Source organism: Lampetra planeri, chromosome 18, assembly GCF_965212315.1.
Source record: "Lampetra planeri chromosome 18, kcLamPlan1.2.h2, whole genome shotgun sequence".
In the NCBI taxonomy this organism is placed as follows: Eukaryota; Metazoa; Chordata; class Hyperoartia; order Petromyzontiformes; family Petromyzontidae; genus Lampetra; species Lampetra planeri.
This window is the reverse complement of record NC_136124.1, coordinates 2,393,414-2,411,744: the sequence shown is the minus strand read 5'-3', so window position 1 is coordinate 2,411,744 and position 18,331 is coordinate 2,393,414. Positions and strand designations below refer to the sequence as shown.

The 18,331-nt window shown below is 44.5% G+C and overlaps 1 protein-coding gene across 1 annotated transcript in view; it reads right to left on the bottom strand.

The window, feature by feature from the left end:
• Nucleotides 1–18,331, bottom strand: part of LOC144723482 (uncharacterized) — an 84,442-nt gene that overhangs the window by 6,264 nt on the left and 59,847 nt on the right. Inside the window, exons 13-16 of the mRNA XM_078602273.1 lie at nucleotides 4,868–4,893; nucleotides 3,891–4,124; nucleotides 3,660–3,782; nucleotides 916–2,878 (exon numbers count right to left, since the gene is read on the bottom strand). Coding sequence (XP_078458399.1) covers nucleotides 916–2,878; nucleotides 3,660–3,782; nucleotides 3,891–4,124; nucleotides 4,868–4,893 — 2,346 coding nt within the window. The remainder of the gene's footprint in view (nucleotides 1–915; nucleotides 2,879–3,659; nucleotides 3,783–3,890; nucleotides 4,125–4,867; nucleotides 4,894–18,331) is intronic.

Genomic DNA, 18,331 nt, shown 5'->3' with positions numbered 1-18,331 from the left:
CCGAGTGTAGGTTAAATGAATACTGCAAAAAATACTTTCCAGGGCTCTTTCAACCATAAGTCATCAAAGCGTTCTCCAAGACACAACAACACTATTCAGTTTGATAATTGGTTCTTTACCCTTCTATCTGGCAACAAAACTGACACCTTTTTACAAGGAGTCATGTTTGCATAGACCGCAATACCTGCAGTCAAAATACAAACAAAAGAACATAACTCTGATAATGTGCACTGTCCTTAAAGTTGATTGATCCACACCCGAGACAGCTTTCCTTAGAGCCTAGTCTCATATGGCTAATATGAGACTAGGCTCTAGTCTCATATTAAGGACAGTGCACATTATCAGAGTTATGTTCTTTTGTTATGTTCTTTTGTTTGTATTATGACTGCAGGTATTGCGGTCTATGCAAACATGACTCCTTGTAAAAAGGTGTCAGTTTTGTTGCCAGATAGAAGGGTAAAGAACCAATTATCATATTTTTACTGGCAAATGAGGTTCCCATAGTGTAGACTATTCAGTTTCTCAAAACAGCCCTGTGGCAAAAAAAAGCAAAGCAAACAAAAACCTAAATACTTGCTGGGAGCATGCTGTTACAGATACAGTCTCATGAGCAACTGGTCACGTGGGCAGCTATTACTTTAGTTCGTGGGGTGAGACGAAATGAAGCCCATGAGCCCATGCCGCTTTACTTCATATCCTCATGTGGCAAATCCATATCAACGCAAAACTCCATGCGGCACACTTCGTGACAATTTCCTCTGATGCTGCCGCTGCTGCCTCTGCTGCTGCTGCTGCTGTAGATCACCCACTTTTCTTGCCTGCGACCGTTCTCAGTCACTTTTAAAAGGCAGGGAACAGCCCAAAAAGAGGCCGAACAAACAAACAAGCAACGGCGAACGAGCACAAAGCGCCTACCTTCGGCGTTCAACCACTTCAGCTTCTCCTCCAGTGCGTCACTCCTCTGCAGCTGCTCCAAGACCCCAGCAATAGGGTCGGTCGGGGACTTGGGTTTCTTAATCCTCATGCTGTACTGTCGCGCCATGTTGAACACCCGCGACTTGGACTTGTCATTCGACTCGCTGAAGTGGACGGAGTGGGACATGGCGGTGAAGGTTACCCTCGGCCGGCTGGGCAAGGTCGTGGGCCGGGACAGGGTGGATGTCTTGGACGAGCGACCGGCAGATTGCATGCGCGACTCATCGCACGGCTCTTTGGACGGCGAACGCGGCTCTGTGCGCGAGGTCGCCCTGTCGTATTTGCCCGTGCCGCCGTGAGATTCCTCGTTGCCGAAAGGCACGGCCGGCAAGAGAGGGCCTGGCGTTTTGGGCGGCTCCCGGTCTGAATTTCCCTCATCGAAGCTCGCGGCGTCGCTCAATGCGCTGGAGCTCGAGTTCAATGAGTCTTGGCTGGGTTCAGGGGACTGGTTGGCCGCTGCCAGCTTCACAACGCTTCCAGAAAACACGGTCACGCCGTAGGTTCGTTTGGCAACGTTTTCGGCGTGCGATTCACTCGCAGCTTCAGATGGATCGAAGTTTTTGGTCTCTTCTACAAATGTCTGATTTTTGTCAGATTTTTCTCTGGGATTCTCGGACTTGCGCCTACGGCTGAAACTGCCTGAGGCTCTCTCCACTGACGGAGATGAAACGCGTCGATCAAGCGATTCTGAAACTGACTTTTGAGTGGGGAAATTCTCAAAGTTGTGGCTTTCGGCTTTTCTTTTCGCAAAAACAGAATCCCGCACCAAACCTTGGGGTATGTTTGCCACACTGTCTCTTTTGTTAACGCCAGAGCCGACGCGGTCTTTCCACCTGTAATCATTCTTTGTTTCCTCTAAGGGAAAGCTGTCTTGCTTCGAGAAGGAAGATGCACGAGCAACTTTTGGTGAACTGGAACGCACCTTGTCTGTAATTTCACTCTCAGAGGTCAAGGGCTCTTCCTTGTTTGCAGCGGGAAAATCCAGACTAATTTCTGCACTCGGACCCTTTGACAAATGTTCAGCATTGCCTGGCAGCACCTTAGAATGAAGCTCCACATCGTTGCCGCTGCTGCCGCCACTGCTGCTACTGACCACCGAGGACGAGTTCTGACTTTCGACGCTGGTAGCTCTGCTGACGGTCACGCCGAGTTCACTCGTCGGAGAATTTAACGGCGCCGCATTCTCAACCCTGAAGCTGCTCTTCCTCCTGCTGACTCGCCTCGAGGGCGTGCGAATCAGAACGTTGAAGAACTCTTCGTCGTCTGTGCTGTTCTTCCTGCTTGGGGACCCGATGGGGAAAAAGCCCGGAGCGATGGCAGCGTCTTCCCTCGAGCACTCGGTCCTGCCGACCCGAGAGCTCACCAACACCGGGCTCGTGCAGACGGTGTCTTCCCCGGAGCTCCTGTCGACCGCGCCGTCAGCGAGCTGCCGAACTGGGCTGCTGCACACGGTCATCTCCTCGTCGGCGCTGCCGTCCTGGCTCTGGGTCGCGGAGGAGTTGGACACCAGCTCCTGCGTGCTGCGCCTCGCCGGCTTGCTCAGCATCGCCCGCACCTGGCACTCGGCGCGCTCCTGCTGCATGATGTCGGCGAACGACGAGCCGCGCCTCAAGTCGAGGCCGCCCGACGCCTTGGAGAGGCGGGGCGAGTCGCCGCTGCTGCACTCGGTCTGCGTGTCGTCGTCCAGCTCGTCGGCCGACGTGTCGATGGCCGGAGGATCGAGGTCCGAGAACTTGCTGGCCGTGTCGTCCAGCGTGCTCTCCGAGCAGAGCGACGGAGGCTGGCTTCGGATTCCTTCACCGCCGATGCCGCCCTCGCCCTTTTTGAGATCCCAAATGGAGACCTCGTAACGCGCCAGGTTCTCCGCGGACGACGCGCTCTCGTTCATCGGCTCCGGAGGCGGCTGAAATGGAAGCGAAGCAGAGAAAAGTAACGTCGCTTCGCTGCGGGCACGTACGCTTGCACGTAACCGCCTTTTTTTTTTTTTGTCGAGGCGCTTCCGTGATCCACGCAGGTTATTGAGACTTCAATTCACAATACAGGTTTTTTGGATTAGATCACGTAAATATGTGTCGTTAAACCCGCCATCACCCAACACAACCAATAAGTAAGGTTTGTCACGTAAACAGAACATACCAATTCGTCACTAGTACAGCACACCGGTGTGTTGGAGAGCAAGGCCACAACATTTACAATCTGAAGTACGACGTTTCACCAGCAATTACAACTAGCTTGATCAGGCGACAGCCAGATTTGTGAACAAATCCTCCTGTTTCGCTCCTATGACATCATTTTTGAGCCCTTCTTGAGCGAAGTGGGGAGGAGGATTCGTGATTTTAATTCACCGCGCGGGTCGTTGAGGGTTTGGCGAAGGGGTGAGGACCCCGGCACCAGTTCAGAAATCACCCACGAGCCGTGGCCGTGGATCAAACACAGGTTGTGGGAAGCATAGAAAGTACAACAGTGGATTTTGCTGTGGTGCCCTCTGCTGCTGCCCCCAGTGTTTACACTGCCTGCTTTATGCGTGGCAGTCCCCCTTCCAAGCACTTTCCATGCACTGAAAACATGCTTAGCTTCTGAGATTGGACAAATCCCGGTGCATTCTGGGTCAAGGCCCAATGAGTGTGATACTGCGAAAAATGTATACAATACAAATGCTACACTTTTTTTTTTGGTTTACTTACATCTTCTGAGAAATCTGAATAATTCGATTTTTTGGTCTTGTGTCCAACCGAGCCCCTGTTCACGCGTTTCCACGAGGGCTGCCGCTCAAACGGAATGGGGGCGTCAAAGTTCGGCCTCTCCCTCTGCAACGAAACAAAATGATCTTATTATAAAAACGTAATCAACAAAAAATGCTCAAGACACTGAACAAAAATTATTCGAAGTGCAAATAAATAAAATCATCAAAAAACCTTAATGGATCTAACTCCAGCAGGTCCATTTTCCACGTCGGAGTCCTTTCCGGCCACATTCTGAGCCTTGTCTGGGGTCAGGCTCGTGTCTGGGGTTGATGGGACCGAGCGGTCGCTGAATGACGACTCGCTGGGCTCCCCCCTCTCCTCATCCAACATCTCCACGCTGGGCGCCGGAGAGAGGGCTTCATCACCGTGGGCCTCCGTGGCTCGCGAACCTTCCTGTGGCACGCGCTGGGCATGCAGACAGAGAGAGAGGTCAGTTTAACACGGAGAGAAACAGGTATAGCCGCAGCAATTATCAGACGTGTTGGAAGTCTAACGGCTGCATCGATTCGTCGTGTTGATTCTTATAAGAGTGGCAGCGGTGGTGAATCGGCCATACTGTGCTACGAATGGAGAAGCGCGAGTGTAGCGGTGATTCAACATCTGGCCTACAAACAGACATTTTTCTCCCAGTAGGGGGAGATTATTGCTATGTGTAATCCCAATTGAGTAACTTGCGGTGTCATTTTCGATTGGACCCTCATGCCAGCACATAACGGCCTTACTCAGGCATTATTTAGTGTTTATTGTGAAGCAGATGGCACGTAGTAGCATTATTTTTATCATCACTGCGGTTATTACACCAGCAGTAAAAACCAGGGCGAACGCGCTACCGCTGGGCCACGTCGCCGCCACAATGTTGTGTCGTTGCTTAATATCCTGCGCTCGTTGGGTGCACGAGCATTCAGCAAATGTGGACTCGGGGATAAGTGCATTGATTGGCTCTGTGCTTGGCACTTGTTTAACGTCAAGGGCCGTCATACATCACATTCATGTTCTCGCACTCCGCTAACAGCATCCGTTACGAATGCACGCGATGTGACGGCGGACTGGCTGCCAAGAAATCAGTTCTTTTTTTTTTACGTGCCATGCTATTGTGCCATGTGTCTTTTATAAAACAAAAGGAAAGATTCGTCTCAAGTAGCCATTACCTTGTTTCGCGTTGCATCATCTCCGGCTGGAAAAAAAACAGGCACATTTAATTAGTCAGTAACATAAGGAACTCAACAACTGGTTTCTTTTTTGGGTTAGGTCGTGTAAACAAACGTGTGAACCAAACGTGCCTAATCTCTTGCTGCTTCGGTGACCACAGCACCGGTGTTGTTGGAGAATAATCTCACAATACTTAAAGGGCACAAGGCTTTACTGGAGATTATTACATCCAGCAGTGTCATCAAGTTCACATGAACGTCGATCTCGAACGGAAGGAACTCCGTCACACAGCGATGTAACCATTTAAAGTATTCTACACACACGCCTGTATAAACGCAATGTGATTATGTAGTGAGAGAGTGTATAATTGCAAATAAAAATCCATACTAATGTAATTGTTGGATATTCAGTTGACACAATATCGAACGATGAAAATAGAATGAATATTTGCACACGCAATTAGCATCGTGTGTTCGCATGTTATTCTTAAAATAGATTGGCCATATCATTTAACGAAATAACCTACATCTACTTGTTTCATTATTTATCTCTTCTCTCGCACAGATGGATTAGCTTATAAAGAGGCAGAAAAATCCCATCTCCGGTCTTGACACCCGCGAGTTTCCTATAAAGAGTTGACGCAGGACTGACGGAGCATGACACTGACATTGTAAAGAGATGTGTTTAACAATTCACGAATACAGCACACTATGCCATTGCAACCAAATGCGAGACGAAGATGACAATTATAATTATTTAAGAAATAATTTCCATTGTGTTACCATAGGCATCACATGGCACAGTTGGAAATGCTCGGCCACCAAAGATTCCCTAAGGGACATTGCCACATTATATGTGACGGACATCTTTAAACAAAAAAACCTCAATCTTGATTTGAAGCTTTCGTGACTGCAGGAATCCATACTCTTTGGTTCTTTCGGTAAAGTCACGTAGGTATCAAATAAAATAAAATAAACCACGACGTTTCGGGCGCAACACAAGCGTCTGTCATCAGGCAAAGCTTTCCCACCTGATGACAGACGCTTGTGTTGTGCCCGAAACGTCGTGATTTATTTTATTTCATTTGATACCTACGTGACTTTACCAAAAGAACCAAAAAGTAATATAACCTCACTTAGTGCTCCATCGGTAACAGCTTGCCATGCGATGTCACTATAGAAACTGTCATTATTATCATGAACAGTTGTTTATAAAACGAGCGATTTAACGGAAATGACCGCGAGGCTCAGTGGCCAGAGTGGTAATAAGCTGGCGCAGGGCTGAGATGCGGGGATCAAATCCGAGCGCCCGGCAGAATCGTGACTCTAAAGTGTGATGGACTCATCGACTTTTTCGGTGGGCCTGGGGGGTGAATCTGGCCACCAAACGGAGTGTCGTGGGATTTTAAATACATATGTGTATATAAGTATAGACATTAACATACTTTGCTGATCTCATCAAGGAGCGTAAACCATCATGCAAACTGCGGTCATCCTCGCAGCGGCTTTTGGCTAACCATCGAACACTGCATCGCGTGTCGCTTTCACATCGGCTTCTCCGGTCGTCTGGAACGCTCTTCTTTCCGATCTGAGGAAACCATTGGAGCTAAGTCCCTTTAAATCTAGATTGTAAACGAATTCCTTGATAACCGATTGTTTTTTGTTTAATTTGTTGTCCTTGCAACACACCTCCGTTCAGCACGGTTGGCCAAGTACGGTGCAAAAGAAGTTCAACAGACATTCATACAATATGCCGTCCGCAAGTATACGGGTGACACCGCTGGCGTAACAATCTCCCCGTGGGCCACCGCGCTGCTGCGGCAGACAGGACTCAAGTTAACAGGGCGATGCACGACAGCGCATGGTGCCTGACGTCACCTCAGCAGCGGGGAGGCCATGGGTTTAAAGGTTGGGGCACATTTGAGCATGATGTCGACTTAAGTTGATGAAACAGTCCATAAAGCAGACCTAATTATGGCGTAGGGGAATGGGTTACACTCAGACGTACGGACACTCAATTAGTGAAAATGCCTGCTCTCTTCACACATGAACCCCAGAAGTCAAATATATGCCTAATTATACACCAAAGAGGGGTATGTATGTTGAACTTGTTTCGCACCATACGTAGCCAACTGTGCTAATCGGAGCGACTCGGAGTTCGGTTTTAGCATAAAGAATGACACTAATGAGGACAGTTTGGCCAAAAGGCCATAATTCACGTGCATAGTATGCACGTTTTAGCTACAAAGTACCAGCACAGGCAAATGTTGCTGTATTTCACAATTACACATAGCTTAGGCATGAACCAAAGGTTCTGTAGATGTGGGGGGTGGAGGGGTATGGTGGGGGGTGTTCAGTTAACCGTGTGGCAGACTATGTGAGCTTTTAGACAAATCAAATCTTGCTTATAACTTAACTGAAATCAATGCATAAACAGCCCGTAAAAAAATGTCTTGGAGCATTATGTGATGGCCAATGCCCGTTCAGCTACTTCTTGTCTCATTAATAGAAGATGGCTGAAAAAAAATGGCATTTGAGGCATCTGCTATTGCCTCTGCACATCATCCCACTGATGTCAATAAAACGAGTACCACGTTGTGGAGAAGTCAACAGTGGTTGTCATTTGATAAGACTTGCCCCCGTCATAGGAATGGGGAATTTTGCCATTGGCTCAGGGCATTAAACAGGAGATGAGCACCGCCTCACAGTGCTCATTTGAGCAGGAAATCACTTTTGCTTTTGGTGGGGTAAAGTGTGGGAACTCCCACCATTTCTAAACCGTTTGGACAGCATGGAAGGGTGGGCCAGCATACAATGTATAGGGGTCTCCCGAGAGCTTTTTTGAGCGGAGGCCCTTCCGCCAGCAGTGGTATGATCCTGTAATTGCAGGGCTGCGCCTATGCCTCTGCCTTTCGTTCGTTTTCACGAGCCAGAAATCCGAGACTTTTCATATGAGTGATCAAACATAAGCCACCATTTCAAAGTAGAAAAATAACAAGCAAAAGAGTCCTGGCATTAGAAGCTAAAAGGAATATATAACCATTTTATATTTCCATTCTTCTTTTTATATTTATATAATCTCATCTAAAGCTCAATGTAAGCTGAGACTACAGTTTTCTTTTGAAATATTTAAGGAGTCACTTAAATAAATGCTAAAAATGTTCCTTAAATCACTTCCCATGAGCATCTTCCTTGAACTATTTCTCAAATTAGCCACGGGATTTGACACTCCTCGACTGAAAATGGAAATATCTTCAAGGGCACTGGACACATCACAACTTATTTGCAGTCTAATGTTATGTATATATACGTAGAAATATGCATTCACTCGGAACACTTCAGTGTGAATCTCATCCCATTGCTCGCTGTTGAGCTGCGGGCCAAGAATGCCTCGTGGAAATAAATGAAATCTACTCAAATCTAAAAACGTTAGCTGATTTTTTACATATATATGTTTTTTAATACCATAATTATAAACATATATTTATATGGCATGTATGTATGCGAATATAATATGCACTATACGCCGGCTATTAAAGATTATGAGGCAGAGGAAAGGTCAAAAAGTTGACCTGGATTTACCTATATTTGTGGTCCCGCTGCTATAGGACAAATCTGACTCCATATCCATTTAGTTACTCATTACGCGCACATAGAGCATATGTTTGTTTATATAGAGATATATGTTTTCTGTTTTCTAGCCATGACATAGATTGTACTTCGATTTAAAGTTTTCGTGACTGCAGGGATTCATCTTCTTGGTTCTTTCGGTAAAGTCACGTAGAAGGGAAATAATGAAATAATAAAAAATAAAACATAATAAAATTAAATTCTCACGACGTTTCGGCCACAGCGCAAACAGCCGTCCCTAAGGTGAAGAAACAGCTGTCGGAAAGACAGCGTCCTAATGAACACTGCTAAGCTTGGCAGCGTATTTTACGCTGGGTCGGAGGAGAGCGCCTTGACAAAGAAGTTTACATATCAACAGAGGAATTTAGCATATTGATGACAAATGCAGATATGGGGTTAGTCACTCCTTGTGGAATGTGTAGGCTTCCTCGCGCTCCCCGAAGCGGTGGTGTGAGCAGGTAATTGCAGCACGGCACCTTCACGAGGAGTTTGTCTACCATCCCATGATCCCACGACCAGAGGGCAACGGCGGTCCCTTTGTTGTCCCATTCCAATTAAGCTGTGACTGACAGCTTGCCTAGACGATGATGAAAGCCCATTCCGCAAAAAAAGTGTCAGATCCGGGTCATGCCTCTATTTGCTGCTGGGAATCACACTGGGAATGTAGAAGTGTAAATAAACACACAGAGGGGAGCGCTGCGGTGGCTTCATTAATGTGTGAAATCTTGCTTTGTGCATGTTCAAGGAAAAGGTGTTCTAAGGCCTCGGCATCCACAGTAAAACCCCCAAGAGAGCACTGTTTACATTGATCCAATGTTTTGGCAAGAGGTGGCTTTTCTTTTACAAAATTGAAGACAAATTATAACCTTCATGGCACCACAGCCTGTCATTTTTTGCAATTCACTCTGAAAATTGTTTTTTGCGTTATATATTTTTGTTTTTCCGCTTTTTTATATCGATTTTTCGACGATCGCAGGATTGCAAAATATCATAATGATAATACGTTATTGGACATGAAATGCAATTTTTACCTAACTGCCACTTTCATAACAATGAATGTAATCCTGATAAGATGTACAGGACATTCGCATGCACACAGGTGAACAAATATTCCAGGGGATGAAGCTATTTTCCACACATCTCCACCCACGGGGTTATTTACATAGTGTAGTAAACCATATAGAACCGATTTTTTTTTAGAACCGAAATATAGAACGGCCAGCTGGGTCGGCGGGAGAGGGAGTGGCTCGCAATGAGAAGGTCACAAGTTGAAGCCCTGCTTGGGGGGTTGATATAGCCCATCACCACCCATAACCCCCACCCCCCAGTGTCAGTCAAATAAGTAAGACTTTGTGGGGACACATATAGGATGGACAACAACATTTCAAGTAAACATGGAAGGAACCGGAAATCGAGGAAGACTTAACAGAGAATGGCTTCACATAAGAGATTGTGGTGCCAGAAAGAAGTGCACTACTTGAGCATCTTGGCACGAGACAGAGGGAAGTTGAAATACATTACCTGAGGGCTATTTGCCCATGGATTGTAATTATGATGATAATTACTTTGTGGGGAGGTCAACAGTGGGGGGTTTTCTTTATTGACAGGCATGCCTCTGTCACAGGATTGTGTACTTTTCACTACTCTCTCAGGGTCATTAGCATAAGATGATCACTGCCTCGATGCTCATTTGAGCAGGAAATCACGTTAACCTTTGAGCAGTACCAATAGCAGCATATCTAGTATGTATGCATGCTGAAATGAACCTAATTAATTCACAAATGTCACGATACAATATTGCATTTATGCAACAATTCACCTCCGTTAAACTGGATAGTTGGTTATTATACACGTCTAATACATTGTAATAATAGCACAATGTAACAGTATTAAAATGTTATTTCGACACCACACTGGCCCGGATGTATTCCACCGATGGTGCAGCGGGATGAGATGGGGAAAGTGCAGCCTTACGGATGGGCTTATTGTATTCCACCAGCCATTCAGAAAGCGCCGATTTCCTGCCGTAGCTTTGTATGGAGCTAATCAAGGTATCCCCAGAAGAAGATAAGAGATCCGGACACACCCACGCTCAGCCACACAATATCTCACCATGGTGGTGGGGGGGGGTGAACAAGCAACCGCGAAAAAGTGTTCCAACGCAGCGAGTTTAACGACACAATTGAGCGCCCATGCTTTCATATTCACAGTTTGTTCCCAATATACCGGCCATGGCCATTCATTAAAACAAAATTGTATTAAGTATTTTTAAAATAAATTATGCCCCCATCCCTCCACCCCCCTTTTCCCACCTCTCAACTGTTTATTTTAAGAAATGATCACAGCAACAAACCCTGTAAAATCTCAACAATGAGCCCTGTAAAGATGGCCGCCAACGACTAGTAACGTCTGGCGGTGCGTTTATTGTTGGAATGTACCACCCGTCGGAAATGCGAATTCAGAAAATCTTTTTTAAAAAAAACGCCTTCCTGGCCAATGCGTATGCGTAGTGATAACGTGTATCAGGGGACCGAAATATGTTATTTTTCCTCAGAATAGGCTTCATTTGAGTCTCAAAACTAATTTCCAGTGTTATCTCCCGCGCGCGTGTGGCTTTTCGCCATGTACTGTACTCGGTTTTCCTCCCAAATGCAAATACCTCATGATAAATGACACTGGCCAAGGCCCACCAATGCAGAACAATATTGTTCTTTTTCCATATTGTTATGTTATGCCTTAAAATATTTGGTCAATTCCTTCCGAGTATTTGTGCCTGCTGTATGAATAAACTGGAGTGCCCAGAGAAAAGCCCCCTCTGAGGGGTGGACTCTCAAAACAACAACAACCCACTGCCTCTAGTGCCTCCCACAGGTGCTGTCATTGAAGTTGAATGTCTTAAGGAGGCATACTCACCCTAAATGTGCCCGATTATAATGGACCTCAGAAGCTAAGCAAGTATGTACCGCCCATCGGAAATCTTAATAAAATAAATTACGCCTTCCTGGCCACACTTGGATGGGTGACCACCAGAGCCCTACCAGGCGTTATAGGTGTGGGGCTTCGAGGTGGCCAGGAGACGGGAGTAGAACAATTCGTTGTAAAATCTATCTGTAAGGACCTTTGAGTGTTATTGCCTCTTTCGCATTGGTTTTCTCCAGGTACTAAAATGTATTCTTCGTGAAGCACAAACACTCACTATCGGAACTGGCCAAATATCCCAATGCACGACTCCAAAGTATCAAAAGTGTTGAGACTCAGTGAGGCTCTCTTATAGAATTAATTAGCATTGCTATTATTATGCTAGGATTTGTGATCCACCGACCTTGCGTAATTATTCCCCACTCCTGGCAGTTTAACACGTAGGCTTTCGCGACCAATATTACTCATACTAAACGTTGCTGGATGTAATTACCAGCGAGACGTCGTTGTGGATTCACTCTTCAACACACCGGTTGGCTAAAGTAGTGAACTATTTGTCTTTTGTCAACGTGACACTTTGTTACTGATTGGACGTGTCGGGTGGTGAAGGGTTGCGACACATTTCTAAATAACGCGATCTAACCCAAAAATCTTTATTATGAATAACTTAGTGTGTTACCCATAAAGAAAGGAATATCCTTGGATGTTTGGAAAATAATATTCACCGGTGTCTCAAGTGGGAATTCGTTTTCTGCACTTTCTGTTCTCCATGTTGAACTAATAATAAGTGTTGACAACGTTGCAAACTAAAAAAAATCATAATCAAGTATTTTACAGCCCTCTTTTGTCAATGCACCGCTGCAGGAAGGCTTACCAATGCCATGTTGTTTGTTTGACCATACTTCACCATGCTGGTGTGTGCAGATTGGCAAATTGGTAAATAGGGAGGGCGGGGGGTGCCCAGGACCACCGATGTGAGCTGTGACCAAGCATCAAACTGGATGTCAACGGATTGATAGCGTAGAGTAGTGCACTAACCACTGCGCCACCGATCCCATCCCCTGATAATCACAATGACCGTATTTTCATATTTTTCACGTTTAGGATGTCTGACATCAAAGCCGTGGGACACAGGAAGCTAACTGTGTACACGCTCTTCTTGTTACCACGTCTAAGTGAATTAGCTGAAAGCGGAATGATGGACAAAAAACTACCAATACATCATTAGCAGTGCGATAATGAAGGAAACAAACACCTTTCACTAGTATAATAATAACGATGTTTTAAATATTGTAATTCGGCCATCTGAAAATGGATATCTCTCGCGAGCAATCGCAACCAAATGATTACTCGATTTAAAATGTTTCTCGCTCTGCGCGTCACGGCAACTGAGAACTTACGTTTTTTGTAAAGGGGATGATTTTTTGCGTGACGGATTTTTGGTTATTGCCGATCCCCTCTGCTACTCTTGATCCTTGTGTTAAAAAAAAACGCAATTGCAAATATGTTTCCAAAAAAAATCCAAGAATAGTTTTAGTATTTTCTGGGGGGTGGGGGGGGGAGTTAAAACTGACAATGCAAAGTAACGTAGAAATTAGCCAAAATAAAATTTCTCGTCGATGCATACTACCCGTCTGTGACGCGTAGTTCAGAAATATCGTCATTCATTACAAATATATATAACAGAGAACTGAAAAGTGAGCAAAGAATTTGCGTTAGGTGGCGGTGGCTTGGAGGGGCTTGCACCCAGCAGCGGATTGATCATGGCTGATGATGATGATGATGAAATGAAGAGCATAATATACTTGTAGAAGACATATGTGTAACACATTATGCACATTGTATAATATTCAGATGCTGGAAACAATTGCTAGCATTTTGCAATCTGAAAAACACCATAAGATCCTACCTATAAAAGTGATGCACTTTTGATCTGCTGTAGCCATCACGTAATTGGCTTTTGTCAATATTTCCATTGGTCCGAGTCGAGCACATAAAGCAGGATTTCCGGAGGAGCAACTGTGCGTGTGAGTGTGGTTGTGTTTGCCGTGTTACCTGCCTGCTACCACATCCCTGCCGAGCCAACCAAGCACACACACACACAAACACGCATGCGCCTTAGGCCACTGACCTTGGCAAGACTCAGGTTAGCATTTTAATTAGACGGCTTTCAATATTCTGATTGTGTGTGTGTGTCGCAGATTCCATGAAGATGAAACGGCGAATGCTCTCATTTGCAACCCAACAGTCAAACAGAGGCACGAACGAGCGGTCCCGATATTCAAAGCAGCATTAGAGATTCTCAAGCAGCCCCTCAAATGATCATACCTCCGGGAGGCCTAGTTGCATCATTGCTACTTAAAGCACACCATTTTCATAGACGCGAGTGAAGTTTGTGGACCTGTGCGATTTTTTAGGGCATAAATTGTTCAAATATATCATTTCTTGGCTCATAAAAATACATCCATTCAATTTTAGATCAAATAAGCAGGACATAAAAGAGGCCACACGCACACAGAGTATTTGTTTTGTTTAAAAGTGGCTTGTTCTGTAAAAAAAAAATCAGGCTTTTTTTGTATTCACCGCATTTATCACAATTTTTCCTGTAAGGATTTTTTTTATCTTCTTTAGATAATGCAAGCAAGTGGCTCCCCTCTCTAAGTACATTAATCTAGAGAAACATTGATTCCGCAATACCTTCGCTGGTGAAGGCGGCCCACTCTAAATCATTAAGACGGCTGTTAATGCGAACAGCTACAATCTCACACCTTGCTGCTAAACAGTCGTCGGTGACTATTCAAGCCATCGGCAGTCCTGGTGATGCACTGCCCCATTGCTAAGCGCACTGCTCGTAAGAACATCACGACGATGGCTCTCACATTAACCAGAATGAGCACACCCAGAGTTTTTAAAATGTATTTATTGACCAGCTGCCTCGTCTCGTCGGGTGTTTTTAAACGTCGAGTGTGCTCACAGTTGCTAGGTGCAGGTCCATAGGCCCCCAACATGCCAAATGGCCAGTAACAAACAGCACTAATGAAGGCTTACTTGAAAAGAGTTAATGTTTCTTGAACTGAGCATGGTATAATAACTTTGCAAAAAGGGACGATAGGGGGCAAACGTCGTGGTACATGATTTTAAAAACCTGTATCAGATGAGTAAATGGGTATTTTCTCAAGCATTTCTAAAATAAAACATGAACAAATGACTCCTTTGGTATCTTGTGTTATATATATATTAACAATAGTGTATGTAAAATAAATAGAACTGCAAGCCCTTTGAGCTGCTATGACTAAAACAGGTAAAGCACCAAACACCGACCTTCTGTGCCTAATCAGGGTGGGACGATTCACTCTGCCATGGCAATTCAGATTCGCGATTCGATTTTAGAATCAAAGCTTTTTTTAAACATTGCTGCAAACAGTAGCCCCCGCCACAGGCTGCAGGGGTGATGCAAACGAATTATATCCAGCAAGTACGAATCTAAGTAACATCACCTTTTACACATACGATTCGATATGTGCATCATCATCATCATGCGCTTACGAATCGGTAATGAGAAGCCAATATCTTGTTCCAACCCTATTCATAAGCTGCACTGTTTATAGCCTTCAAGTACTCTAAATAAATCATGCATTATGCTTATTAGTATCACGATTTTTTTTTATAATTCAAATCCATGCTAATGTGGCTATGTACGTGAGTTACACCGACTAACTATCAAAGCAAATTTATTTGGTAAGGACCCCCTTGAAGTTCTGGAGGCTTAACCCCTAAAATCCCACGACCCGGGTCACCCTGGCAAAAGAGGCAACGCTGCTTCACGCGTCTCAAATGGGATAGCGACTGACCAACCAAGCTGAACACTGCGGGTCTATTAATGCACGTACGTTGAACTTCTTTCGCACCGTACGTAGCGAACTATGTTCATCGGAGGTGCGGGGGAAGGGCAACAAACTAAACACGACGGGTGTGTATCAGCCGTGAACTATGGGTGATGTCCATTCCAAAATCAAACCTTACAGATCCTGTGACTTAATGTGATGCCGAGTCACTCTGTTCGAATTTAGCAGCACCATTCTGAAAAAAAGTTTTCGGGACTCAGTGAGGCTTCCTGGATAAACAAGTGGAATCATCATCATAAATAATACTAAATACAGACCAAAGGCCTCAAGCCTGTTTGGTCAAGGTCTGCATGTGCAGGCCACGGAGAAAATCTAATCAATGAGTACAACCACAATAACTGACCTATAGCGAGCGCCTGATCACATTAGCTAAATGCATGATGCATGACAAGAGGCAAAGCTATTCCTGTAAACTCTTGTCAAATCAATTTATCCATTTTCCCGGAGACAAACAGCAGCCAAATTGATTTTGCAAAACAATTACGAGAACCCACGTGGGCCCTCTTGCTCCCCTGATTGAGCAGTTCACGTAACAAATTACAATCGGATACACTAGTGGCAACGTTTCAAAATTGCATTACATTTCCATTTAATAATAATTATTCTCATATTTCCCACAGTGTGTATGTATATACTTAATACACTACCTCTGTACTCGACCTCGGAAGTTAAGCAGGCCGTAGCCTGGATAGCTCTTGGATGAGGTGACCACTACCGTGCAGAAAAAATGTGTCGTGGGCAGTGGAGGGCAGTGCAGGAAAATCCACTGATGTTGCTCTTCACCAACCCACCTTCACCAACCCAGGCCGACCGGCGTGGTGAAGGATGATCAAGTAGACCTCGTGGCCTAAGGCACAGCGTCCAGCAGCGGATTGCCAAAAAAATTGGGCGTGCATGCACGTAAAAACGTGAATATTTTAACTGCACATCTATAACTGTTGGCAGACCCAGAGGGTTAGTTATCAATTTAGACTCGGCCTTAATGCAAAAATGTAATTGTTTGCCCTTGAGAAATGTCCCTGCATTTACTCTCGCTCTGTAACAGTGATATCGTCCCAGGAGTAGTGCTCAACAGATGACAATTTGTGCGCACGGATGTCAGGGGTTCTGCCTCGATGGGTCTCAGTTAAACAGGGAGTGTTTTATTCATTTACTGCATGGCTGGGATATTGGATATGAGTGTTTTGTATTTGTTTGTGTGTTCTGTATATATGTTAATTTATTCTGAATATTTGTAATTACGGGGGCCCCGGTTCCATGCTAATGAAGAAGGATTTCCAAGAAAACATTTCCAGCAGTGGCCAAACGCCACATGGGAAGAGCAGGCAGTTAAGAGGCAGGCTCAGTAGTAAATATTGATTTTGTTGGCCGAAGGTTGGAACCTGTTTACTGTTGGCCATTTGAACAACATAAACTTAAATCCTGAATCCTGACACTGGCTTCAAGAAACAACCTAAAGTAACTCCCCAGATGCACGATGATTCATCGGTCATGAGATCGTTAAGAACACCTCTTAAAATGAATTTCACCGCCGAAAGCTCAATGTGCAATCTCAGAGGCCGATTACAATCTGATGTATACACAACAACACGTCCCGTGCAAAGAAATGCTTGTGGGCCAAGGGAGTGCTCATTTTTCACATCTACCTCTAAATACGTGACATTCAGGGCATAGAGGCACCATAAGGTAAGGATCATAACCAAAAAACTGTCCATTATCAACATGCAGCCTTACAGGCACCCCCAAGGTTGACAGTTGAAAGTTATTACAATGTTCTCTAAAACCTGCTTTTAAACAACTCATATTTCGTTTAATTCAATAATAAAAGCCACAAAAGCCAATGTCTGGCTCACCAATGGCAAGAAAAAAGTTCCATAACTGTGATAACATTTTAACATTTAAGTGTCGTTTCTATTACAAGCCTTTTAGTTGTCTGGGAGTAAGTACTTGATGTGAGATATCTTTGTGCATGAAAAAAAAGCCTCTAGTGTCATATTATACACAAATAGCATGGATCTTCTATTCACTGCCTTTTAGCACAGGCGTATATATATCATCTCTGGCAGAAATCTCAGCAGGAGATGAAATAAGACCCAAACATTGTGCTCACAGCAACGCTTTTCTGTCACATTAAGTTGGGACCTGAGAAATAATCAGCTGGATAGATTACAGGTCGAAGATTCAACTCTGGGATACACCTGACAATCAGTTGATGAATCGGTTTGTGGAAAAATGTGAAGCCCAGAGGCAATGAGACAATGGGGCCAATGCTTCCACTGAACGGAAAACCGCATCAAGAATTCATTGTACAATTTCATTTTCGTACATTTAGCCTTTTCCTATAGACAACTTGAACGATGTGTCAATATAACATGGACACCTTGCAGAAACCATCTCTCTTTGAATGCGTTAAATAAACATGAATGTAAAAAAATTTTAACATAAGACAGAAATTGTGAAAATGTGAACTTTTTCCATAAAAATTGTCACATTTGAATTTTGGTCTAAATCATAAAATAATTTGTATCCTTAATAGGCTATTAAAACACACTAATAGTGTAGCAATGGTGGTAGATTTTTAGCAATCCCTTTCCCTGAGAGAATTGTGAATAATGACCCATTCATTCTACGTGGTCTATGAGCAACATCAAACATCCCTTAATTAAAGAATACTATGTGACCTCCATTACCACTCTGTGACCTTTCACCATAGGCGAGCCATACCAGTCAACAATGCATGAATAAGCGCCACATTAAAATTGGGCTACAGGAAAACCATAGCGAGGCAAGCATGGCAAAAAGACACAGGTGCATTAAATGCGGTCAAAGGTGAGTGCCATAGCATCAACATCACATCATCGTACAGATGCACTGTACTGAATTACACCAAAAGTAACGTTCGCGCTTGTGAACAGCAAACCAAAGGAAAACACGGACATGTTCTCACTTTTATATAGAGCACCTGATTTATTGTGCTACAACCACAAATGACCATTGCCCAGGGATTACT